The 26,033-nt window shown below is 42.0% G+C and overlaps 1 protein-coding gene across 4 annotated transcripts in view; it reads right to left on the reverse strand.

The window, feature by feature from the left end:
- The window catches only part of LOC149315731 (proto-oncogene tyrosine-protein kinase Src), a 132,447-nt gene that overhangs the window by 35,229 nt on the left and 71,185 nt on the right, over positions 1–26,033 (reverse strand). For 2 of the 4 annotated variants that reach the window (XM_089513967.1, XM_089513964.1), the window contains exons 2-5: positions 20,055–20,130; positions 4,563–4,808; positions 3,581–3,680; positions 20–37 (exon numbers count right to left, since the gene is read on the reverse strand). In XM_089513967.1, the coding sequence (XP_089370093.1) occupies positions 20–37; positions 3,581–3,680; positions 4,563–4,800 (356 nt within the window). In that variant the 5' untranslated portion in view covers positions 4,801–4,808; positions 20,055–20,130. The remainder of the gene's footprint in view (positions 1–19; positions 38–3,580; positions 3,681–4,562; positions 4,809–20,054; positions 20,131–26,033) is intronic. The other 2 variants (XM_089513965.1, XM_089513966.1) reach the window with 2 other exon arrangements.

A 26,033-nucleotide genomic window follows, 5' to 3' on the forward strand; every position in this document is an offset into this window, starting at 1 on the left:
TCAAATAAAAGATACACACCTGACATCCACCTTTCTCCTAAATGAAAGCATGAGGATCAGGATATAAGAGAAAGAAAGAGAAAGAGAGCTTAGATTAAAAGAACTGCAGTTTTGAGATGCTATTGAAAATGGGAAGGATGCATTAAATAAAAGACTAACAGCAACATGACTGTGTTTTTACATGACATTTTAAAGAGCCCTGGGTATTCTTCAAAAGCTTGTTGATTTCTTAAAGAATACATCTATAAGGTTTTAAAACAAGCACATTCCCTGTGTGAACAGATGCTGCCACTGAGAATATGATATTTCCAAGCCCATTTACATGGGCTTTTTTTGGCACCGAAAAGGAAAAATATTTGAGAAGTATTACACTAGGATAGAGATGGGAAACCTCTGGCCTGTAGAATGGATCTGCCTTTCCAGGTAAAAACACCCATTTCCACAGATCCCCCTTAGCAATGCTCTCCCCTTGTCTCAATTGTAATTCTCAAGTATACTCAGTTAATGGAATTTATTCCTTCCATTCCCCAATCTGAAATGGCATATAGGGATGAAAAGTCAGCCCTGGCTGAGGTATGTGGCCTCAAGAAATGCTTCATGAGACTATGTGCCTCAGCTTTTCACCTGCCTCATATCCTTGGGGACTGTAGATGTGGTGGGGTGGGTGAAGCAGACTTTGAATAAATTTGTACTCCCAGAGATACATGGGTTAATTGGAGCTTCACCCACCCCCACAAACATACATACTTCCAAGTCTTAATACCTAACATCTTTTTAAAATGCCTGTATTGTAGAAAAAAAGAAACACATTCCATAGAATGGACACATTCTAGTCCCTATGAATCTTTTCTTCCATTGATCAGGAAACAATATTCTATATTCCAGGGTAAAATTTTTCCAGTCTACAACTTTGTGGAACACATTTGATTTTCACAATTTTAGCAGTGCAGAAATTTAATTCTGTCCACCCGCAGAAAGCTCTTGACTTGCCTAACCATCTCCTATTGAGGGGTCAGCAAACTCTGTCAGAAAGACATACAGTTTCAGATGATCCCTCCTCTCTCTGTTACATACCACTGATCCAGCTGTTTTGTTGGAACAAACACAAAAACCCATCTAGAAACAGAAATAGCAAGTACATTTCTATAACACTTATCAGTGCACTTAAACTCTCCCTAAGAAGTTTACAATGTGTAAGCTAATTGCCCCCAACAAGCTGGGTACTCATTTTAGCCACCTCAGAAGGACGCCAGGCTGAGTCGACCCTGGAGCCCCTGGCTGGTATCGAACTCACATCCTTGTAATTGTGAGTGAGTGGCTGCAGTACCAGCATTTAACTGCTATGTCTAATAGATGCACCTGGGAAATTCGCAAGCAGGATATGATGGGAAGAACCATCTTTCCCACATGTTGCTTTTTGTCAGCATCTTGTAGTTAAGATGCATTTTGCTTGCTAAGAGAAGAAAGGAACATCGTAGACAGCAACCATTAAAATGGAGTGGGGTGGGTTAATAGTTAACTAACTCATAACCTTTCAGAAAGGTTCCTCACTGTTGTGGGTGACTGTTAGCCAAGAGAGGAAGAAAGGAACAGGCTACAGAGATGCTAGACAGCCTATAGGCACATTCAGTGTTTAGACAACAGAGCAATGAGTTGAAAACATGCGTGCTGAAAGGAAGCAGCAGGAGGGTGCAACATCTGTCATGAAAAGTCCACTTCCATCTGCTCAGTCATATGGCAATAATATCATTAATTGTTTACAATGTGCTTTTAATGTGCTAAGTGCTTTACAGTCTTTATCCTGTTTGCCTCCACAATTACCCTATGATGTAGAGCAATACAGGTTTCTCAATATCTAAGATGGAAACACGGTGATTCCCCACTTTCTTTGTTAAACAGCACTTACCTCCAGAAGGGTATCTGTACTGCTCAGGTCTAAAGGGTCTAAGGAAGGATTCCCCTTGCATTCATGGGTAAAAATATCCCAATGGCATGGGTCATCCATTTGCTGCATATTCTCTGAGGTGAAGCTAGATAGCTGAATAGTTACATTTTGCAGCATCCAGTTGTGCAGATGATGATCCATTCCAGTAAGATTTATGCTTACATATACATGTGGAAAACACCCCAGAAACCATCCCACAGATGTTGCTTTTTCTCGGTCCACGCAGCAGTGGGGATGTTCCAGTCCAAAATGAGCACATCATATGAGATATATAGATAAATTAGGGGAAAACTTTAGGTTTGAAACCACAGAGGCATCTCAGCTATAAAAATAAGCAAACATACCTAGCTGATTCAAGGTACCAGTATTAGTTCTTATAGGTTCCACTTCACCACGTATCCAAATTTTAACTTCCCCCTGCTACTAGGTACTCATGAGAAAGAGAGGTTGTTCAGGAGTCCTCTTCCAGGTGTATGAAACACTGACTGAAGCAGAAAGCCTTGCCTTCTTTTTCTTGAGTCAAGTACCTTGTTTATCTCTACTTACTGGAAATGTACAATGATGTTGATTAAATTCATCAATGCCTATGTGTTATGTGGGACATAAGGATGCTATCATATTTTCTTCTCTTCCATCATCTCCCCAGGAATATTACTTTAAATATGACAGAAGATGCCATCAAATAACATGTTCTTCCCTTCCCACACCCCTCCTTCATACAGCAACCAGTATGAACAAGCATAGAGCAGAAAACATTATGATGCAGAATGCAGTAATGTTATATAGCATGTCTTGATTAACTAAACGTTATCATGGAGGAGATGGCATGAGACAACTACGGGTATGTAATTCCCTTTAACATGAAGTTTGGTCCAAATATAGAGAGGATTGAAACATACTACCTCAAGACACAATACTATCATTTTTATTGGTAGTTCTGAAAGCAAGATACACAGGAAATAATGAACTGTTGGCTGATATGTACAATGATTATATGATAACCAGTCTATTACTGCACAGGGAAAAGGAGATGAAGCCCTTCTTGAAGACCAGAAAAGGAAAGTTATACAATCTAGTTTGATATGGGGTGATACTTACTGGAGACTGTGACAGTTGAATGTATATTGTATTCCAATCTCCATCCCTCCCATTTAAGCCCAGGTTATTTAAAGATCCAGACATACTCTCTCATCTGATTTGATTTTGTTTTCAGTTAAGAAGAAGCTAAAAACAAATGCAAGTCCCTCAAAACAGAAGAGTATAATCATGTCTTTGTTACCTCTCAGCTTGGGCATAATTAGCTGAGGAATACAGTGAAAGAGCCAGTGTAGTGTACTGTACTGTAGTGGTTTGAGTGTTGGACCAGAACTCCAGAAAACCAGGGTTAAAATTGCTGCTTAGCCATGGAAGCCCACTGGGTGACTTGGACTAGTCACATGCTCTCATCCTCGAGGAAAGCAATGTCAACCTCTGCCCAGAACCAATCTTGCCAAGAAAACCCCATAATGGGATTATGTTAGGATTGTGATAAATTAGAAACAACTTGAAGGCATGCAGCAACAAACAATGAAAGAACAAATTTACTATAAAATTAAGTGGGTCTCTTATTTGAATACCAATGTAAATGACACTTACGTATTATTGAGGATTTGGAGGCGCTCCCCTTTCTTAAAAGAAAGATCTGATTCTGTCCTTGATTCATAATCATAGAGAGCCACAAATGTAGTGACTCCGCCTGCAAAAAGTAAAGTTCAAACATTAGGCAAATGCCTTTCCAAGTAAAGTATATACATCAGAAAACAAAATACAGTGGGGCCCTTGTTATCTGCTGAGATTTAGTTCCAGGACCCCCATCCCATCTCCGTGGATAACAAAACGTGTGAATGCTCAAGTCACATTCAATACAATAACATAGAAAACACAAAATGGCAAAATCAAGGTTTGCTTTCTGGAATTTATATATTTTTAAAACATTTTCAAGCCGTGGATGCTTGAATCTATGGATAAAAAAATCTGTGGCTAAGGAGGGCTGACGGTACACTATAAAGGAAACATGGTGTGAAGAAATTAATACCCTGAAGTCCTTTGCAGACATTTTTATAGTGTTTACAATGGATATGTGGGGGAAGCATAGCACTGAGCTCCATTCTTTGACATACACACATAGATTGTATAGTTCTGAAAACTCCCTGTACATAGAGAATAGTAACATAAAATAGGTATACATCAGAGAATGGAACTTTCCACCTTGCTCCATGCTCACTGTAAGTTTGATTAAAATATCTTGAAAGGGTTTGAGTCATACTTTTATAATTCAGCTTGAACATATGCACACTTTAAAGTTTAGATAGAAATTTCTCTTCCAGGACTACTGCACCCTACTTTCTAGATTTAGATCAAGTTGTGGCTGCTCCAGATGTTATCTGTTAAATTTAAACTCCCATCATCTCTAGCAAGCAGAGCCAGCAGCGAGCATTAATGTGAGCTGCAGTACAACAAGACCTGAAGGGTCACAAGCTGCCTTCCCCTGGTTAGCAAATAAAGAAAAAAAATACAGTTCCGATAAATGACAAAAGTCATGATTAAAAGCTCTAGTATAAATAGCATTCATACTGACCAGCTAGAGCTCCACAGCGCTGAGGAGAGGTGACTGTATCAGATGTATTTGAGCCTCCAAAGAGTTTTGGTTCTGGTGTTGTGCTTCCAAATAAACGACTGGGTGTCCGATGAGCATCTGGGACAGTGGTCTTGTTGGGTGTCTGAGAGGCAGAGCAGCCACCATGGATATTTTCTGTGGATTCCAGACTGCGTCTCCGTTGACTGGGATCTTTGGGCTTGCTCTTACTGCTCCCCATGGCCCAAGCTGCAGGAGAAGATGACAGCAAAGGGTTAGCAATTGTCCAAGGAACAGTTCTTGGATAACACAAAATGTTTTCATACTTTGGTGTAAGACTGACCAATCAAAAATTGGCTAAATGATACAAAGTACAATAGGGCAGTATTTAAAGAAGTTAGCTATTTTACACCACTGAAAGAAAAGTAAAATGGAAGTATAAACAATCTTAAATAACTATCTGTAGACATGTTTATGGAAACAAAGCCATATTAGTACAGTCGAACCGCCTTATCCACAGATTCAACCATCCATGGCTTGAAAGTATTATACATACATACATTCCAAAAAGCAAACCTTGATTATGCCATTTTATATAAGGAACACCATTTTATTATGCCACTGTATTTAATGGGGCTTCAGCATCCATGGATTTTGGTATCCACAGGGGGTCTTGGAATCAAACCCCAGCAGGTACCGAGGGCCCACTGAAGGAGCAAAAAAGCGGTGTTAAGATATTATTAATGTCATTACTAATATCTACTAATACTAGTAAGATATTACTAATGTTATCTAATGCCTCAGAGTGTAGTGGAATCTTCTTCTTTAGAGGTTTTTAAACAGAGGTTGGATGGCTATCTGTCAGGAGTGCTTCAACTGTGTCTTCTTGCATGGCAAGAGGTTGGACTGGATGGCTCTTGTGGTCTCTTCCAACTCTATGATTCTAAGATTATGGTATAAACTTTCTGGTACTAGAGGTCACCTCAGCAGACACATGAGTTTCTATCATCTTGCATCGTGTACTGTTGGATTCTGAAATGTGTATGATACACCTCTTTGATTCTGCATTTTATCATCTTTTGGTTCTCTGTTTCCCTGTTAATGTGACAGCAAGAGTGTATGTATGTATGTTGTAATAAATTATTCTTTAAGCAACTGCTTTAATATCCATTGGATGGATGTGTGGAAAGCAACTGGATATCTGTTTGAAGAGGAAATAAAAATTGGCATGGCCAGCTGTATCATAAGATGCCTTGCATTCTGGAAGTGTAATTTGGGTGCCACATTTTCAATTTTTAGTAACTTATTTCAACTTAATTTTATAGGTGTGCATCATATAGATTTAATTTTTAATTTATACTAAAATGTCTGTCTCACTCAATCAGCCTAGCAGCAATTTTTGTGTGAAATATACCATTAAAATGTTAAAAGCACAGACATTAGGATCTTGGAATGAACCAAAAGACCAGCACATCTGCTCATCAGCAGCCTATGAATACAGTCTCAGCCTTTTGATCAGGCACTAACTAGTGGTTTCAAGACTGTCCATCCCCTTTGTATGTTTCTTTATCTTTAAACCACAATTGCATCAGGCAGCCCTTCAATGAGAGGTTGTCTTATAAATACAGAATTATAATTTGTCAGCCCTTCAAAGAGAGGACAATTTCCATTAAAGTATGATGTATGGATAAAGGGCTCCAGTATGTTGCTATGGTTAGGAATCTTCAGCTAGTACTCATAGAGACTTACATACAAATCCCTACTCAGCCTGGAAGCTCATAATGAGTCATGATCTCCCAATCTAATCATTATCTTACAAGGTTGTTGCAAAAATAAAGTAGGAGAGTGAGGGAAGGGAAGTATGTGGACTGCCTTCAGCTCACTGGAGGAAAGGCAAAATTTAAATTTAAATATATAAATACCCACAGCGAAAGAGTCTCCTTCAAAGAACTTAAAACCATGATTCATTCATTCATTCATTCATTCATTCATTCATTCATTCATGCATTCATTCATTCATTCATTTTATACCATGTCTTTCTCCTGGGATGAGATTATCTGTTTTAAACTGCTTTTAAAGCCAGGTTTATACTTGGACACAAATCAATCCAAGTTCCAGCCGTGACCCTATTATGAAATAGTATAGCAAGGAGGCAGTTTTTAAAATTGTATATACTTTCTTAAATTTCCAGTTAGCTTTTTTAAAAATGTACTCCATGAATGAAAATTGTGGCATGGGGCAAGGTGAGAGAGAGATGAAGCAACTACCACAATGCATAGAGTAGTGTTAGTCTTGGTTGTTAGCCTTGGTTCTTCTTGTCCAAAGAATTCTGAGGTCAGTGTCTGGCAGAGAGATCTATAAAAACAATGAACCAGACAGGCAAAGAAGATGGTTCTGAGGATTTCAGGCAATGAGCAACAGAATGTGAGGCTCTGATGCTCCACTGCTTATACAATGGCAGGACCCACTGGGATTTCTCTTACTGAATGACACAAGTACAAGTCAATTGCCCTATGGAGATAAGAGAGGGGATATTGTCACAGCAAGCTTCAGAAGGATTAGACAATTTCTCCCTGTATGAAGCCATAATCAAGAACTGGCAGTAGGTATTTTCATACTTCAAGAAACTAACATGATCACTGGCTGGTATTACATGGCCATCGCTGTCTTTCTGTTGCAAGGCCTGGGATTTTTTTCTTGGGATGAACTATTAAACTTTCTGCTAGGTTTCCCTTAAGAAAACCAAAAACTTAACTGAGCCCCCCCCCCCCTCTCTCTCTCTCACACACATGGCCATTCAATTAATCTTGGGGTAAGAAGGAGCTGGTGTAGTATAATGAATGAGAAAGTAATCCTATGGACACTTAAGCTCAACTGGTTCAGCAGGACTATTGCTGAATACATGTGGATCTAATCAAGCATCAGGAAAGTGTCCTGAATGCTATGGGTCTTTAGTTCTACCTTATCTTAGCCACCAACTCAATGAGATAGACCCTGGTATCCTCTGGCTTTCAGCCATGATGGTTATGGCTGATAGGAGTTGTAGCCAATAACAGGTCACATTAGTCCCTGCCATCATGACTAAAGGTCAGAGATTATGGGTGCTGAGGTCTAAAATATCTGAGGGTGGCAGGCTGCTTACCCTTGTGTTTTTAAACACTCTGCTCCATACTCCACACTCAGCCAATGAAGCGTGGAGCTGCCCATTGCCTCATTCCACTCACTGCCACTGTCATTTGGGAAAATATTTTGATATTGACATGTAAGGTAAATAGTGCAAGAACTGACACTGCAAAGTGCACAAGGCAAAATTGATCCCCTACAATTTTGTATATTGAAATACTCTTCTCAGAATTGAAGAGGCTGGAGCAAAGGAGAGTTCCTTAGTGACAGAACATGTGTTTGGAATACAGCAGGTCCCCTGAAAGGACTGGGTAGCAAATAACAGGAAAGAGTCTTCTTGAGATCCTTGAGAATTGTTCCTCATCAAAGCAGGCAATCCCCAGTTATCTAGAATTTAGGCAGCTTCTTATTTACCTTTCAAGACTCCAGTTCCCTTACAAATGAACTATGCAAAATCTGAGCTGCCCAATAGTTCTAATCCAAAATTTGTTGATGCTGTTGTGTGACTTCAATTCATTTCTGACTTATGGTGACCCTAAGGTGACCTTATCATGGGATTTTCTTGGCAAGATTTGGTCAAAGGAGGTTTGTCACTGCCTTCCTGAGACTGAGAACATGTGACTTGCCCAAGGTCACCCAGTGGGTTTTGTGGTCAAGCAGGGAATCGAATCCTGGTCTTCTGAGTCATAGTCCAACACTTAAACTACTAAGCCACACTGGCTCTCTAGTCCAAAGTACTGCATGACTAAGTGGAGACTACTGGTTTTTTGGATCCGTTTATTAAAAAATCAACTTACTGCTGAACCTTGAACTATGGAAATTTAAAGCACTACATTAGTTCTTATTTTTAACAATTTAGGCATATGATCTGGAAGAATACAGTAATAGCTTGTAATAGCTTGTCCTTAGTCTTCTTGCTTTTTCTTTCAAGTAGATAGATAGAGAAAGGGGGTTTCAGGGTCAGAGGAAGGATCTTACATCTCTTTCTTTTCAATTTTCAAAACGTAGGGCATATGAAGATATGGCCTGTTTAGTCCCATAATCTGTATCTCTGATATATCAGCTGTTTTGGCTAGAACATCATAGCAGGTTCAGACTTTATGCCTGATTGAGCATCTTGTACTCAGCTTTCTTCTCAGAGGGTTATTGCTGAGCTACTTTTGAGCATGCACTGCTCTGACATGGCCGAGCCTGGCCTTTTCCTTGTTCATGTTTTTCATGACTTTGGGTGCAAAAAATAGAAGACGGCTGCCCGTATCGCCGGGCAAGCCGATTTGCCGACGCGGCGGCAAAGAACTACAGGCCCCAGAGTGCTCTGGGGCCTGCCCCGGCTCCCTATTGGTGCGCGGGGCGGAAGGGGCAGTCCTTCCTCCCCGCGACGCTCTGGGAGCCGGGCTCTGTGGTTGGAGCTCCCGGTCCTCCAGGGCAACCCATTGGCCGGGTTGCCTTGGAGGAGGAGCTCCGTAGCCACACGTTGGAGGGGCGGGGCTTAGGCCTATATAAGGCCGCGTTGTCGGCCCTGTCCCTCAGTTGGCGCTTGGCTCTGCACGGTGCAGAGCCAAGATAGGAAGGGAGGAAGACCGGGAATCTTCCTCCCAGGCCTGGCCTCCCTTCCTTTGGAGCCAGCCAGGGCCGGGGTAAGTGGGGCGGTGTGGTGGGGGGGCAGTTGTCTTCCCCCCCATCCCCGTTCCACTGGGGCTATTTGCCCCGGTCCGCGGCTCCACAGCCAACGGACCCGCGGGGGTCCATGCGGCCCCGTTTAGGGCCTTGCCAGAGGGCGCGGCAGCCATTTTGCCTCCTTTTTAGGAGGCCTTTTGGGTGCGCCCGCCATCCTGTTTCCCTGAGCGGGAAAATTTGGTGCGCCCGCCATTTTGTTTTGGCGGGAAGCCGCCATTTTGTTTTGGCGGGAAGCCTCCAGTATGCAAGTCACATCTATTAGCCTCATGTGAGGTTTTATTGTGGGCTCCTTTTCATGAACCTGGTATATTTGTCCATTAGTTTGCCTTTTATCATGCCTCCCAAGAAGTCCAACAAGAGTGGGGGCCAGAGCTCTGGAGCTGCACAGCAGCTCAGACTTTCGGTTGCTCCCAGTGAGATTCCAGGTCCTAGAGACATCTCTCCCAGTTCTGGCAGTGAGATAGACGAAGGGCTTTCGCTTGCTGCTGGTCAGTCTGATAGTACCTTGCCATTGCCGGCTGGGGCCTTTGGGCTGACTGAGGACTCTTTGGCTGATCTGCTCGGATCCATTGCAAAACTCATCCAGAAAGCTACTACATCTGGTCAACCCGGTCCTTCAGCATCTGCTGCACCCGAGCCTCGAGCGTCCGATCGACAACTCCCCAGATCGTCGGTTCCAGTTTCGACATCTTCTGGTGGTCAAGGCTCCAGTTCTGCAGCTCCTGCATCTCGTCATCGAAATCGGTGGGGGTTAAGTTCCTCCAGCTCGTCGGGCTCGAGTTCGTCGTCGACTTCATCGGCTGAGCGTCGAAAGGAGAAGAAAAGAAAACGCAAGGCCAAGAGGAGACGTCGCAGAGCGCGCCGCGAGGGAGTTCTTCAGCCTGCCGCAGGAGGTCGAGATCTTCGTGGGGTGCCTGTTGGGAGGGATGGTTTTTGGGTGGAACATGCCTTGGTTCCAGGTCTGCCTACGTGGGCCATCAAGAAAAGGGCTTGGCGCCCGGGCCTTCAAGGTGTGTGGTTGGATCCGCTTGCGGCGGATTTTCCTGTTTGTTCGCCAGGTGAGCGTCCACCTGGTGCTCATCTATCCAAGAAGGTGCGCAAAAACATCTTAAGGGGTTGCTACGTTGATGTTTTTACCCTGCTGCAGCCTAAAGGAAGTGATGCGGTTGCTGTCACTTCAGCTAAGAAGAGCAAGCGTGAGCCACAGGTGGTTCCGGTGGAGCCCACCTTTTCCAATTGGTTGGAAGGTTTTGCCATCTTTAGGGCTGTGGTTTCTATGGCCTTCCCTGAACGTGCTTGGCATTTGGACAGCCATTGTTTAAATGTTTTGCGGGCAAGGGACTTCTCGGGAGATGCAGCTGCCATCGCTTACGATGCGGCCTTTCGGCAACATGCATCCCAGAATTCCAGGGAGCGTTGGGATTTGCTCCATCACGAAATTTGGTTGTTGGAGGTTGGCACACCTGCTGCCCTCAAGGAACAACAGAAGGGACTTGTCAAGAAGGACTCTAAATTCTTACCATGTTGGGACTTTAATTCTGGTCATTGTGCTCGTATCCAATGTAATTTTGAACATAGTTGCACTGGCTGTAGAGGGGCTCATCCTAGATCTTCCTGTTTTCGTCCGGCTCAAACAAATCAGATTTTTCGTGGAGGGCGCACTGCTCCTGCCACCATTGGCAAGCGTGCTGGTGAAGGGGGCCTAGTTGCTGGTTCTTTGGGGCCGTAATTAACCAATTTTCCCTGCTTTTATAAAACTATACTGGCTTTGGTCTGATTCCTGGTGCTCCTTCACCTGGGGCTTGTAGCATTCCCCAACCTTTAGCTGCCTCAGCTTGGCTTCAGTTTCCCTTCCAGATTCAGGCTCTAGTCCCAGAATTTGTTAATTTCTAGCCCAGCTGTGTGTCTGGCCAATTTTGTTTTTTCCTCCTCTTCACTTCTTCCTTTGGTTTTCTATTTGGCTTGAGGGGTGTTATGGGTCAGTTTCATAATAAATTTTGTCCATTTGGAGCTGTTTCATTCTTTCTAGCAGCCTATTTGGGCTGAGTTCCTCAGTAACAGGTTCGTCTCCCCCTTGTTCAATTGGTTATGGTAGTTTGAGCCATGCAAAAATTTGATTCAAGGAATTAGGAATATGGTCTATTATGTGTTATGTTTTTAACGGTAATTTCTTTCACAGCTCTCAGTTTGTCCAGAAGGGGTGTTTCTATGTTGCCTTTTATAGCCTTTTGGGGGTTTGTTGTTATGGCTATGTGCTGAGTTCCTTTCCACCTTGATACCTGCCATTCAATATGCTTTATATTTTCTTTGTTATTTCATAATTCTGCATTGCTGCTGTGTCTGGCTCGAGAATCACAGGTGTGGTTTGTGCTTTTGTTGGTTTTACACTATATATTTGCTCCTAATATTTTTGGTCAATTAGATGATGTTCTTTCATTTACAGGCCAAGGTTCCAGTGACCATGGTGCTCCTGTCGAAGAAAAATAAGGGGCTATGGGATGGTTGGAGATAAGGCTTCGGCCAAGGTTGCCAGGCGTTCTATATGTTTTATTTGACATCCATTGTCTACCCCTCCCCCCTTTTTTCCTGTTGTTATTGCATCAATTATGAATCTGTTCTACATCCGGTGGTCTTCTTTGAGGGCTCTTGTGGGGGAGAGCTGGTGGTTGGGTCCAAGAGCGATGTGCCGGGGGGCTGTGGTGCCTATGGCATTTGCTCATGTAACATGGTGTTATTTTCCTTTATGGTCCAAGTGCAACCTTCGGTCTGGGTCTGGCAGTATGGTTCATTTGCTTTGTGGTTCAATTATTTCTAGGCTGCTCAGGCTTTTCCAATTTGTTAGGTTTGGCCTGGGGTTGTTCATTTGTGTTCATGTCTATTTACTGCAATAATATGCTATTTGATTACACTGTTTGTTTTGTCCGTTGTTGTTCTGGGCTCTCACCTGGGGACAGCCAGGCCCCCCCCCCATTTGTTGCTGTTGTCGATTTGCTGCTGCCTGCAGGATTGCCTTCACAGCACGTTGCCTCTCGTTGGGAAGAATTGGCCTATGCTGGTTGTTCTTCTGCACTTGGACCTATGCAATGAATGTTAGCATCGCTCTTGGCAGGGTTGGCGGTAGGCCTGCTCGCAGGCCTTTTGTGGCGGCAGCATAGGCCAGGATCTGCACGGTGTGATACCAGGGATAGGGAGCTCTGGTTTGGGAGTCACAAGGTACCCGGGGGCGAATAGGGCAGGCGTATGGCCATTGCGGGGGCCATACGTGGGAGCGCCTCCCGGTGACTAGGGGCTTAGTGAATATGTGAACGCATGACATGGTTTGCGGTCAAGGTTGTGTTCCTTAGCCCCTAGGTCATCCCATGCGCCTGGTGGGTGCCAGGTTTTGAATCAGACAACATCGGGTTGTTCGATTCCGCAGATCCTGACCTCATGCTTTGTGCCAACCCTTACCAATTGCTTGCTAATAAAGTTGTGGCCTTTCTTCCAATATGTTGTTGTGTAGTTATTTGCTGGAGCCTCTGAGGCAAAAGACGGCTGCCCGTATCGCCGGGCAAGCCGATTTGCCGACGCGGCGGCAAAGAACTACAGGCCCCAGAGTGCTCTGGGGCCTGCCCCGGCTCCCTATTGGTGCGCGGGGCGGAAGGGGCAGTCCTTCCTCCCCGCGACGCTCTGGGAGCCGGGCTCTGTGGTTGGAGCTCCCGGTCCTCCAGGGCAACCCATTGGCCGGGTTGCCTTGGAGGAGGAGCTCCGTAGCCACACGTTGGAGGGGCGGGGCTTAGGCCTATATAAGGCCGCGTTGTCGGCCCTGTCCCTCAGTTGGCGCTTGGCTCTGCACGGTGCAGAGCCAAGATAGGAAGGGAGGAAGACCGGGAATCTTCCCCACCCACCCACCGCTTTCTCGTGGGTTTTCCTTTTTCTGTCACAACTTTGGGCGGCAGCATAGGCCAGGATCTGCACGGTGTGATACCAGGGATAGGGAGCTCTGGTTTGGGAGTCACAAGGTACCCGGGGGCGAATAGGGCAGGCGTATGGCCATTGCGGGGGCCATACGTGGGAGCGCCTCCCGGTGACTAGGGGCTTAGTGAATATGTGAACGCATGACATGGTTTGCGGTCAAGGTTGTGTTCCTTAGCCCCTAGGTCATCCCATGCGCCTGGTGGGTGCCAGGTTTTGAATCAGACAACATCGGGTTGTTCGATTCCGCAGATCCTGACCTCATGCTTTGTGCCAACCCTTACCAATTGCTTGCTAATAAAGTTGTGGCCTTTCTTCCAATATGTTGTTGTGTAGTTATTTGCTGGAGCCTCTGAGGCAAAACATGTCTACTGAAAAGGAAGTGCTGAAGGGCACAGACTTTACATTATACTGCAAAACAAAACAAGGAGAGCAGTGATGCTGAGACAAAAGGAGAGCCAAGGGACAAAGTAGGGAAATCGCTAGCAAGAAAAGAGACCAATAAGCAAGATATCTAAGGACCTGCAAACACAATCACTGCTGAAGATCTTGGTAATTCATGGTTATTCTATCTAATCTAATCTATCTATCAATCATCTGATGTATATCCTAACTTTCTCCTGGTACAGGACCCAAGATCCCAGGTAAATGTGAAGGCAATATGGAATCAATACCCTGTTGTTATCTGAGTCCCTGACACTGGAAAAAAACTGGAGGCTTATTTTTCTGAGAGATCCTTGACTGAACGTTCCAACATTTCTTTTTTTTCAAATCAGCTGCAAGGGGTTTAGAACTGATCAGAGCACTAGACCTTTGGGGGGGGGGGGGTGTTACCTATTTTCTGACTAAAATGAACCCAGTACCGTAACCTTGTTGGGAAGAAATACAGCTACAAGTGCTAACAGGATCTTCAGGAGGAAGATTTCACTTCAGAAAATGGCATGGGATGGAGAGGATTAAACCCACCTTTCCTACAACTTTAGACAAACCTGCACTTACTTTCTGTATATATTTTGGATGTTTAAATAAAAAAGGGAAGAAGCCATCTGAGGCTTCCTTCACCATGGTTCTTTTGGTTCTCTGTAACCTAAGACTGAATGCCAAAAAGATCACACACTCCCTGTGGCTGAAGCCAAGACCAGTTCCCAAGTGCCATTTTGTCAGGCACTGGAAGAAAACAGCTTCCTGTTGTTATCTATTTTGGAAGACATAACAATATTTGTAAGTCAGTAACCAGTAACCCAGGCATTTCCCCACTAAGCAGACCTTTAGTTTGCCTGTATACCTAGGAATTTCTCCCACTAAACAGATACTCTGATACTGTTTTTGCTATCACTGATTCTAGGACAGAAAAAGTGAACATCAAGTGTGCCTGCTCTTTTCAGAAGCTTTTCATGCACTGAAGAAAACCCAGTCAACATATCTATGTTCACGGACGAATTGCTATTCTGAGTTTACCAATCATGATGGGAACACGCTCCAGTTCGGGAGTTGAGGAGAAAAAAAGCATTGGGACTGAGTCATACCATATGAGAACAATGGGAGAACATCACTTGTGTCATTTTCTGAAACCACTGAATTATCTAACAAAACCTTTATTTTCAGACATTTTGCCAGCTGCTTCTCTTAAATAAGTCAGGAAGCAGTTTGTTGCGTGGCATTTCATGAGACTCCTTGGGAACAATGAGGCCCTATTGCTGAAAAAAGGGACTCTAAAAGAAACCTTAAGCTCTTAAAAGACCCAGAATATTTTGTTGTACATCTCCCATCTCATTGCATGATGTTGAAGAGCATGGCCCTCCAGATGTTGTTGGACTGCAACTCTTATCAGCTGAAGTCAGCACTGCCAGTGGCTAGTGATGATGAAAGCAGTTCCCCAACAACACCTGGAGGATCACAAATTGCCCATCCCTGGTCTCAATAATGAAATGTCCAGAAATACAGCTCAGCCCATCTCTGAATATGTCACATGTGCCAAACCTCTTCTCTGTATCATGAGCCAGGAGGAATGATACACTTTCCATGGGAAGAGGAGGTGGCAGGGGTTTGACTGTCTGGTGGGAATCAACACTACAGTGTCAAACTAGGGACAAACAAGTTTTTGTTACTTATGGAAATCATTTCCCACAACAAAATACTCTTTTTGAAGTTGTCCAAAGAAGGAGACTCCCCCCCCAGCAATTGGTTCCATTGCCAAACCACTCTTACTGTCAAGAAATTCCTTCTAATGTTCAGTTTAAATCTACCTTCATATAACCTCAGACCATTAGACCTATTTCTACCTATGAGGCAGCACAGAATAAAGCAGCACCCTCTTCTTTGTGGCAACTCTTGAGTTATTTAGATAGTGAAATACTGTCACCCCTTAATCATTTCTTCACCAAGCTCAACATTCCCAGCTCCTCCAACCTCACCTCATATGTATTATTCACTGTACCTTTTATCATCCTCATTGCCTTTCTCTGAACTTGCTCCAACTTGACTATATCCTTCTTAAAACGAGGTGCCGAAAACACAGTACTCCAGATGAAGCCTGACCAGCACAGAATATGGGGAGACTATTATTTCCCTTGGCTTGAAAACCATGCTTCTATTAATGCAGGCTAAGACAAGATTTGCCTTCTTTGCTGCAGTATCACACTGCTGGCTCATGTTCAACGTATGATCAATAATAATCCCAAGGTTCTTTTCACATGTAGTACTGCTGAGCCAAGTACGCCCCCATCCTACATCTGTGCATATGTTTTTTGTGGCCTAGATGTAAAATTTTGCATTTGTCTCTGTTGAATTTCATTTCATTAATTTCAGTCCAGTTTTCTGGTTTATCAAGGTCCTTTTGAATTCTGTTCCTATCTTCCAATGTTTTAGCTACCCCACCCAGCTTTGTGTCATTTGCAAATCTGATAAGGATTCTCTCCACCCCATCACCACAATCATTGATTTAGAAAAATTGAATGAGGTGCAAGAGGACTGGAGATGAGCAAACATTACCCTCTCTTCATAAAGGGCAAAAAAAGAAAGTTCTAGGAAACTACAGGCCAATCAGTCTAACTTCAAAAGCAGGAAAAATATTAGAACATATTATACAGGAATTAGTCTGCAAGAATCTTGATGAAGGTAAAGTGATTAGTAGGAGCCAATATGGATTTGTCAACAACAATTCCTGCCAAAGTAATCCTATATCTCTTTGTGATTCTTTCACTAGTTTAGTAGATGGTGGGAATACTGTGAATGTCATTTATTTGGATTTCAGCAAAGCATTTGATAAAGTCTCCCATGATATTTTGATAAGGAAACTGACTAAATATGAAATAGATGGAACACCATCAAATGGACCCATATTTGGTTGGAAAACCATGCTCAAAGAGTTATCACCAGTGGCTGCGCTTCAAATTTGAAGGACGTCTTGAGTGGAGTGCCGCAGGGTTCTGTCCTGGGGCCGGCACTCTTCAATTTCTCCATGATTTCTCAAAAACCATGGCAAGTGATTCTGTGGGTATGTCAGCAAGTTCCCTCAATACTGGTATGAGTTCATTTGGCCATGCAGATGTGAACTCATTTAGGTTAACTAGGTGATTTCTGACTAACTCTTTATCAATCTCAATTTGCAATCCTTGCCAAGGTCTGTGCTGGAAACACACAGTCTTCTTTGGGAGCGGGGGATGAAGCAAAGTAGGCATTGTTCAGTTCTTTCTTTTCATTGTGATCTGTTAGAATTTTATCATGGTTTCTGAGCAGCAGTCCCACCATTTCCTTTGTCATTCTCTTTGTTCCTACATATTTTTTGGGGGAAATCCTTTTTGTAGCTCTTTGCTTTCCCAACTACACTCAGCTCATTTTGAGCTTTAGATTTCTTTACATTACTCCTGCTTGGGCTGCACAGCTGTATGCTTTCTTCATTCCATACTTTATACATGCTCTTTTTTTCTTCTCATTTCCTCCTCAAATTTACTGTGCACCCACGCTGGTGCACCGACATTGGTTTTTTCATTTGTTTCTTACTGTTTCCTACCTCTTGTTTTTTATATTGTTCTTCTATATCCCGAAGTCTATTTGATAAAAGCAGTTTCAAAATCTATCTTTAATTTGTTTAAGGTGCTTGCAACTGATTTCACACCTGGTTTGCCAGAGATATGGATCAAACATGAATGCTTGACAGCACTGGGATTGTTCCCTTTCCTCCCCAGTTCTCCATTTCTGCCGTGTCTTTATGCCAAGGTAAAGTGGAGTGTAATTGGAAGCAGCCAGCGTTCTCCAAAGGCTGGTTTCTGACTGATTAGACATGGCATAATAAAAGAGACCTTCCTGCAACCAGATTAGTAATGAAGGCAAGTCCAAACTGGCAGAGGCTTGAATGAAAAGAACCGTGAAGGGACAGAATTGTTTTGAGGCTCCTGTTGGAATAGGTTGTAAATTTTATGCTCTGTGCCCTGAGAACTCTTAGAATTGGAAGAGTACTAAAAGAGCCATCTGACACAAGAGTGAAAAGATTTAAAGATTCCAGAATTAACCTTTAAAAACAGAGGGAAAAAAGCTAGCACCTCAAGGTCCACAGTAGGAGCTCAGTGCAAAATGCTGGCTAGATTCAGAGGTGTTTAATTTTAAGCAACAAGCTATGCCTCAGAACACCTCTGACTAAGAATTTGTTTCCAGTATCAGAACTGAGTCTCCAGTTGTTTCACATAAAATGTTGCTCCTGGTTGCCTGTTCCCTATAATTTCAGCAACCTAATCTATATTTGCAGGTATGAGTATGAGAGGTCACAGGGAGTAAATTGTTTTAACATTGAGCAGTTCAGAAACCTTTGCAGATCTCTGCAAACCATCCAAAGAATCAGATCTTGATTCTAATACAGGTTCCTCCTATGACAAGGATAGGAATCATGCGACCCTCCAGATGAGGTTGGACTGGAACTTCCAGAACTGTTCACTATATGCGTGGTAAGTACAACAATATCTGGAGGACTGCATGAATCTCACCCCAGTTCTATAAAGACAGAGGGCACTTTATGCATAATCTGTTCACCAAGCAGAACATAGATGTTATCTGGAAATGTGCCTGCAGGGAGAATATTCAACTATGAATGAGCAAAGAGACATTCTTCAAATGGAGCTATAGACAACAATTAGTCTCCAGCTAATTTGCCCTGAATATTCTTTGTCCTTAATATGGAGGAAAAGCCAAGATTTGAATGTGGAAAAAAGACTACCACTATATTTTATAATAATTAAACAATAGATAATGTAACAATAGATGCAGAGACCTAAAGCATTTTGTAGAAAATAGTACAATCACACCCCATTAATTCATTACTTCACTATCACAACTTCTTGGAAACATTACATCCTGTAATCTCAGGGAAACTTTAACAGTAGATTCCTACATTAGAAGGAAACTGACCCTTGGAATCAGATTAAATTCTATGGCGCTATGATTCTACAGGCAGTCAGTGGGAATCTTTAAATGCCTCATCTCTGTGTTGCAACTGTCCAATTTCCAACTGAAATATATTTTTTAAAAAATCAGAAAAGCTTCTGGTCCACCAGACTTTAGCCTTTCTCTTCCAGTTTTCATGAACAATAGAACTGAGATGTTAAGTTATACTGAGTAAGGACTGTTCTGTACTGATTGACATTGTTAGAGTATCTCACTTCTCTAAAGAATTTGGTCCCCCCCCCCAACGGAAGAGGAGGTTTCATCGTGTTTATAAAGTGAGGAGCTGTAAGCATGTTTATGTTGATTGGTTTTTCTGGAAAGTGGCAGTTAAGTCAGCCATTCATCTCTTGGACATTCAAGTCCACGGTCATGCCCTTCTGGGTTTATGTGATTTGCACTGTTTGGGGGGAGTATGAATGGTCACCCTTACTTTAAAGGCAAAAGCAACTATCATTCAACAAATAAGAACATTGTCCTCTTCACATCAGTTCCTTGTTGGAAGGAATTGAGTGATGGACACATGACTAAACATCTCTTTTTAGTCAGAAGCCAGATATTTCTGAAATTGGGCAGTCCTCTGATTTCCTCATCTAATGTAACGTAATTAGCAGGTTCTTGTTCTATGAACCTCAGATAACCTACTGGTCTTCCATACTGTACTTGTAGTATTTACCCATGTTTACACAAGCTATGGGATTTCTCTCTCTCTCTCTCTTTCACACACACACACACACACACATAAACGCATGCACAAACACTTGCAAAACACTGATAACCTAGTATGTAAGAACTGTAAACTGCTTATACAAACCCACCACTGCTATCTATAAAGGAAATGTTCCCAAATTTTGAACATTTGGGATTAGTCATTGGAATTAGAGAAAGAGAGAGAATTAGAATAAGGTCTAATGGTTTTAAGTTAGAGGAGGGTAGATTTTAATTGAAAATTGGCAGGAACATGTTGACAAGTAATGGAACCAACTGAATCTCCTTCTCTGGATGTGTCCAAAAAGAGGCTGGACAGCTGCTGTGGATGTTCTAGCTCAGAGGTTCTCAACCTTTGATCCTCCAGCTGTTTTGGACTTCAGCACTCAGAAGCCTTTGCCAGTATAGCCAACGATGAGGGAATCTGGGAGACGAAGTCAAAAACATCTGAAGGACCAGAGGTTGAGAACCACTGTTCTAGCTGGTGATCCTGCATTGAGCAGAAAGTTGGACCTGATGGCCCACAGGGCTCCTCTTCTAACTCTATGATTCTCTAAGAGAGAAAGAGAATGAATGAGAGAGAGATTGAGATTACTCACATAGCTCTGTCAAGTGATAGTGTTTCTATGGATGACAGGAGAGCAGAAGACCAATCCAAGATAGCTGTTCTAAAGTCTAAAGAAGAGAAAAGCATAAATGTCTTTTTCTGCTTAGAAGATGCACAACTGAAGTCTGACTGTATAAGTTATAGTACTTCCCCATGCACATAAAGTTGCAGTTCAGTGGGTCTTACTTCCAGGTAAGTGCTCTGAACATTGCTACCATGCACTGGAAGTAAGCCTTACAGTATCTAATGGGTTTTGCTTCTTATGGAACGTACAGTTAGCCCTTGTTATACACAGATTCAATCATCCACAGTTGAAAATAAATATATTTTTTAAATCCGAATAATGCACCTTGATTTTGTCATTTTATATAAGGGACTCCATTTCACTACATCACTGTATATAATGGGAACTGAGCATCCATTGATTTTGGTACCTGTGGGTGATGGGGTGGTCCTAGAACCAAACCGCAGCGGATACCAGTGGTTCACTTTCCAGTCCACCCTCTGTATCCATAGATTCTTTATTCATGGATTCAACTACCCACGGCTTGACAATGTTCAAAAAATATATAAATTCCAAAAAGCAAACCTTTGCCAGTTTATATAAGAGATATCATTTTACTATGCCACTGTATTTAATGAGACTTCAGCATCCACGGATTTTGATATCCATGGGAGGGGGAGTTTCTCTTCCAGTCCTCAAGGTAAGGAGAAGGAATCTTAGGATGAGAGCACTCTCTCAAAAATGTGTGTGTGTGTGTGTGTGTTTTTCCTCATTGATTCGACTTTGTTTTTTTTTTATTGGAAAGTTGTACTCTGTGCAACTGTGCATGATGCTTAATGTATCATGCCTAATGATATCAACAGGGGCTGTCCCATGTAATATCACCCTTATAACATCAGTAGGGCCTGCCTCCTGTGACCTGAGAAGGGACAGTCTCTAGATTTCAAATTTTGGCCCTGGAATTTCAAGGGCCTGATACAATTCTGACCTGCAATGTAAGGAAAGTGTGGAAGGGTTCACCTTTCTATCTGTTGTTTTCCTACCAACCCTCCCTTACTCTGCCTGCGTACGTATGTGTGTGTGTGCGTGTGTGCACACCTTCAAGTCACTTGTCATAGAGCTCTTCTTTTTCTCCAGCATTATTACAGCAGGATTTTGGTTGCAAAATAACTGAGGTGAATGAAAATATAGAGAGCCATGTTGGTTCAGACCAAAGGCCCACCTAATTCAACATTCTCTTCATACAGTACCCAATCAATTGTCCATGGAAAGTCTGCTAGGAGTGTAACTGGGAGGAGAATGTTAAAAACTTTTCTGTTCACAGAACCATCTTGATATTTTTGAATATTTCAGATAAGGATTTTTGTTTATTGTTTTATTGGCTCTAGTTATTTTATTGGGATAAATTGTTTATTTACTGAGGCCAGCAATTGAGGCTGAGAGACACCAGGCCAGCAACTTAACCCCAGCTCCCCAGCCCTCCAGAAGACTGCTCCAGCCTGAGAGGAATGTTACTATTATTATTGTTGTTGTTGTTGTTAGTTAGTTAGTTAGTTAATGCTTGAGGGAGTATAAGGGACCAGTCTTTTGTTGTTATTGTCGTCTTGCATTTTGCACTGTATTGTATTCTTGCTGCCAGGAGAGAGTTAGACATTGTCAGTTTTTGTTATTTACTGCTATTATGATTTGTTGTTATTTTTGTTATTGTTATTTGCTATGTATTCTGGGGATTAATTTTAAGTTGTATTGATCTGATATGTTAATTGTTATGCAGTTTTTATTGCTATTATTATTGTTACTTGCTATGCATTCTTCTTGCTATTTATTATTATAGTAAATTGTTATGTTATTTTTATTCTGTTGTTATTGCAATGTACTTTTCTTACTGCTGTAACCTGCCCGGATTCTGTGTGGTTGGGCGGGATATAAATAAATAATTTATTATTATTTATTATTATTACTATTTTTGTATTTTGTGATTTTAGACTGTATGCCTTTGGCTGGTTTTATGTTGTTTTGATAACTCTGTAAAGTGCTGTGAAAAATGTACAGTGCTATATAAAAAAAACACTAACAACAACAACAACAACATTGCCTGCCCACAGTCCTAATCCAGTGAACAGAAACACAAATAGTATTAAGGCCCCAGCACCTTTGGATATTGTGTATTTGTAATTTACATCATGTCATTATTCTTAGGAAAGAAGCATGACACTGGGGAACATCCAACTGAATCCACAAAAGAAATTGGACACGTGTCTCAAGATTAGGGTTGCCATAAGCCAGGACCTACAAACCGGGACAAATGTAGGACAAATGTAGGACAACATTTTCAAATGTAGGACACGTTTTTATAAAAATGGAGGACACACGTGAAAAAAATTGATGATTTTTAAAAAATGTTAATCTAAATGCATGTTTCTAAGGCATGATCAAAATGGAGGACATTTTGGCATTATTCCTAGACAGATGGCAGAAATGGACTTCCCTTTCTGGCCATATTTATATATTTAATAATAAAAATAATGAAAAAAAATAAAAATAAAGACAGGGGTGCATATATTTAATAATAAAAATAATGAAAAAATAAATAAAAATCAAAGACAGGTGTGTGTGTGTGTGTGTATATATATATATATATATATATATATAATAAAAATAATGATTAAATAAATAAAAAACAAGACAGGGGTGTGTGTGTATATATATATATATATATATATATAATGAAAAAATAAATAAAAATCAAGACAGAGGTGTATATATTTAATAATAAAAATAATGAAAAAGCAATAACAAAAATTAATAAAATAAAAACAAGAAATAATTAAAATTAATGAAATAAAATATAAAACAAGCAATAATAAAATTAATAAAATAAAATAAAATAAAAATTTTATATTTTAAAAATTAATTAAAAAAACCCAAGGCAGACCTAATGGCCACTGACTCACCTTTCCTCCTTGTGCTCCCCCCCTCCTCTTTAGGCTTGCTCACTGCCGCTGGCCCCTGCTGAGGCCCGGGTGGTGCGCGCTGAGGAGCCCGCCTCCTTTGGCCAGCTGGCCAATGGCTGGCTGGCCAAAGCAGGGGACAAGCTCCTGCTTTAGAGCCCCCCCCCCGTGCGTGGACGGGAAAGCCCTGGTGCGGGAGATGCAGCAGTGGCGGCGGTGCTGCCGTTGCCAAGAAGGAAGAGGAAGGCGGAGCCGGAGAGGAGGTGGGTTGGCGCTACCCACCAGTCAAAGGAAGGGAAGGAGGAGGTGGGTTGGTGCCGCGGCCAGCCGCATTAGCGGCAGCGGCAATGGCCGCAAGAGTGGGCCCCGGACCAGGACAAATGCATGGCTGGGGGCCAAACCGGACTGGGAGGGGCCCCCAGAAGCGGGATTTTCCCAGCGGCCACTGGGATATGGCATCCCTACTCAAGATGCTCAAAATATTGTTGTTTTATTACCAGAAAAGACTGACATGTTTTCACTTGTTCAGTAAATGGTTTGGGAATCACTGATTTAGAAATTTCTGGTCTGATTCTAAATAGCCCCTTGAAGAAGGCCTTAAGAGTGCACAGAGACAAAAAGCATTGACCTTTTTAAATAATACAACTACCATCTTTTCAGCATCTTAAGATACATTTCCATTTCCATCTGAAACAGTCTCATGCAATCCTAGACATGTTGTATAAACATAATACAGTAATAATGTATCATATACCAGGGATGGGAAATGGATCCCCCCCAACAACATCGCTGAAATGCAAGATCACCCCTAGCCAGCACAGCCAGTAGTGAGGAAAGATGGTAGTTGAAATTCAACAATATCTGAAGACTTGCTTATCCCTCACTTCATCACACAGCACTCGAAAGAACAATAGTATTATTTTGGTACCAGATTTCATAGGTTGAAATTTGAGAGGCCTGTTTTGGAAAGGCTGAGGAAGGCAAACATATGTTTATAATAAATGGGTAGACAGCCAGTGTGGTGTAGAGATATACCATATACACGTCTATACAAAATTACATATATACAAAAAAATTGCTCCAAACACCTCACCCCAGAATCCTGGATCGACTTAGATAAGGGTCAGTATGGTAATACTCCTCTGAAAGAAGTCCCAGCTCCCCATTCCCCTTATCTTGGCAGCTGCTGCTCAGCCAACAAGCGTTTGTGAGTGTCCCTCCTTTCCCAGGGAGTAGTGAAAGATCCCCAGTTGGTTTACAATGCATGTGCATGTGCAAGTCTCCTGCTTTCCCTGGGACAGGGAAAGAGCTGGTTGGTTTGCAAGGAGAGAGTGCATGGGTGTGGGTGTGTGTTGTCATTTACATCCTTTGTTACATGCCCCTAAGTTGTACCCTTGACTTATCCATGGGTCATATCAAAATCCAAAATTTTGTCCCCCAAATCTGACCTCAACTTAGAGATCAGGTAGACTTGTACACAAGTATATACGGTAACTGTTGAATTACAATTCTGGAGATCTGGGTCGCCCACTTGGCTTTGGAAACCCACTGGGTGACCTTGGGAAGTCACATTCTTTCAGTCTCTGTTTCCTGTTTTAAAATTGTGACCTGGCCTACTTATATTCATCTTCAAAAAAGGACACCATTACAGTATAAAAAGAAGTGTAAATCAATGGTGTGATCTCCTTGCACACTTTCCACCTTCCTAGATTATTGCAAAATGGGTGGAGGCAGCAGACTTGCCTTCCTGACCCATCATGCGTGAAGAAGGGACAATTCTCCGCTCCACTTCACCAAGTCAACAGGGCAAGGAAAAGAAGTGGTGGTTGCCGACAGCCCAAGGCTATGAACCAAGCGTATGCAATGAAGCATTTTATAAGGAAATAATCCCATGTTTATCTAGAGCCAATAGGGGCATCTATCCAGACAGAAGACAAAGCTATTAAATATGGACTCAGGGCAAATTTTCTTATTCTTCAAATTGTCTTGGTGCAGCTAGCAAGTTCTACACTATTTATTTATTTATTTATTTATTTATTTATTTGTTTGATTTATATCCTGTCCTTCCTCTTATGAGCTCAGGATGGCTTACAATCTCATATAAAAATACATAAAACATTACAAATGTGTAAAACCACAAGCCTAAAGTTGCAAATCACACATGTCCAAAATTAATAATGTCTTTAATCTTAAATTATAAATATCTACTAACATACAGTGAAAGCAACCTTGTACAGAGTTTAGCTATTCCTGACAATCAAAGACATTGCCTCTGTGTTTGAGAAGCCCTCAGACTCGATGGCCTACCATTAACCAGCCTGATAACAAAGACCAGGGAAGGTCATTTATCTCCATTCCCTGCCTTTGGGATTTACCAAATGGCTGATCACTGGAAAGTGGTGCAAACAAGATGCTGGACTGAATGCACCTTTTATTTGAGCTCCATGTCCCTCCCCTCTCTCTTTCTCTCTCTCTTTAAAGCATATACCAGCATGCATGTGGAGTGACCATCCTCACATAACTAAAGAAAGTTAGGCTTGTCCAAACCATTGTAGTCCCCATCAGCATGTATGGATGTAAGTAAGAGCTCAACAATGAAGAAAGCAGAAAGAAAGAAAATCAATTCATTTGAGATATGGTGTTAGAGAAGAGTGCTGAAGATACCGTGGATGGCCAAAAAGACAAACAAATGAGTCCTAGAACAGATTAAGCCCAAATTCTCACTGGAAACCAAGATAACTAAACTGAAACTGTCATATTTTGGCTACAACATGGGAAGACATGCCTCACAAGAAAAGACAAGAATGCTATGAAAGGTGGAGGGATGCAGAAAGGGAGGAAGACTATATACTAGGATAGGGGGGCTTGGAGGTGTCTCATTCACAGAGTTGCCATGAGTTGAGGTCAACAAAAACAAAAAGAACAAGGTCAAAGAGGACAGTAATTTACATATTTTTTGTATGTGATATTGTGTACGTAGAGAGAGAGAAAGAGAGAGAGAGAGAGAAATTGACAT

This window comes from Sceloporus occidentalis, unplaced genomic scaffold, assembly GCF_023333645.1.
Source record: "Sceloporus occidentalis isolate IW3139 unplaced genomic scaffold, rSceOcc1.0.p SCAF_3, whole genome shotgun sequence".
Taxonomy (NCBI): Eukaryota; Metazoa; Chordata; class Lepidosauria; order Squamata; family Phrynosomatidae; genus Sceloporus; species Sceloporus occidentalis.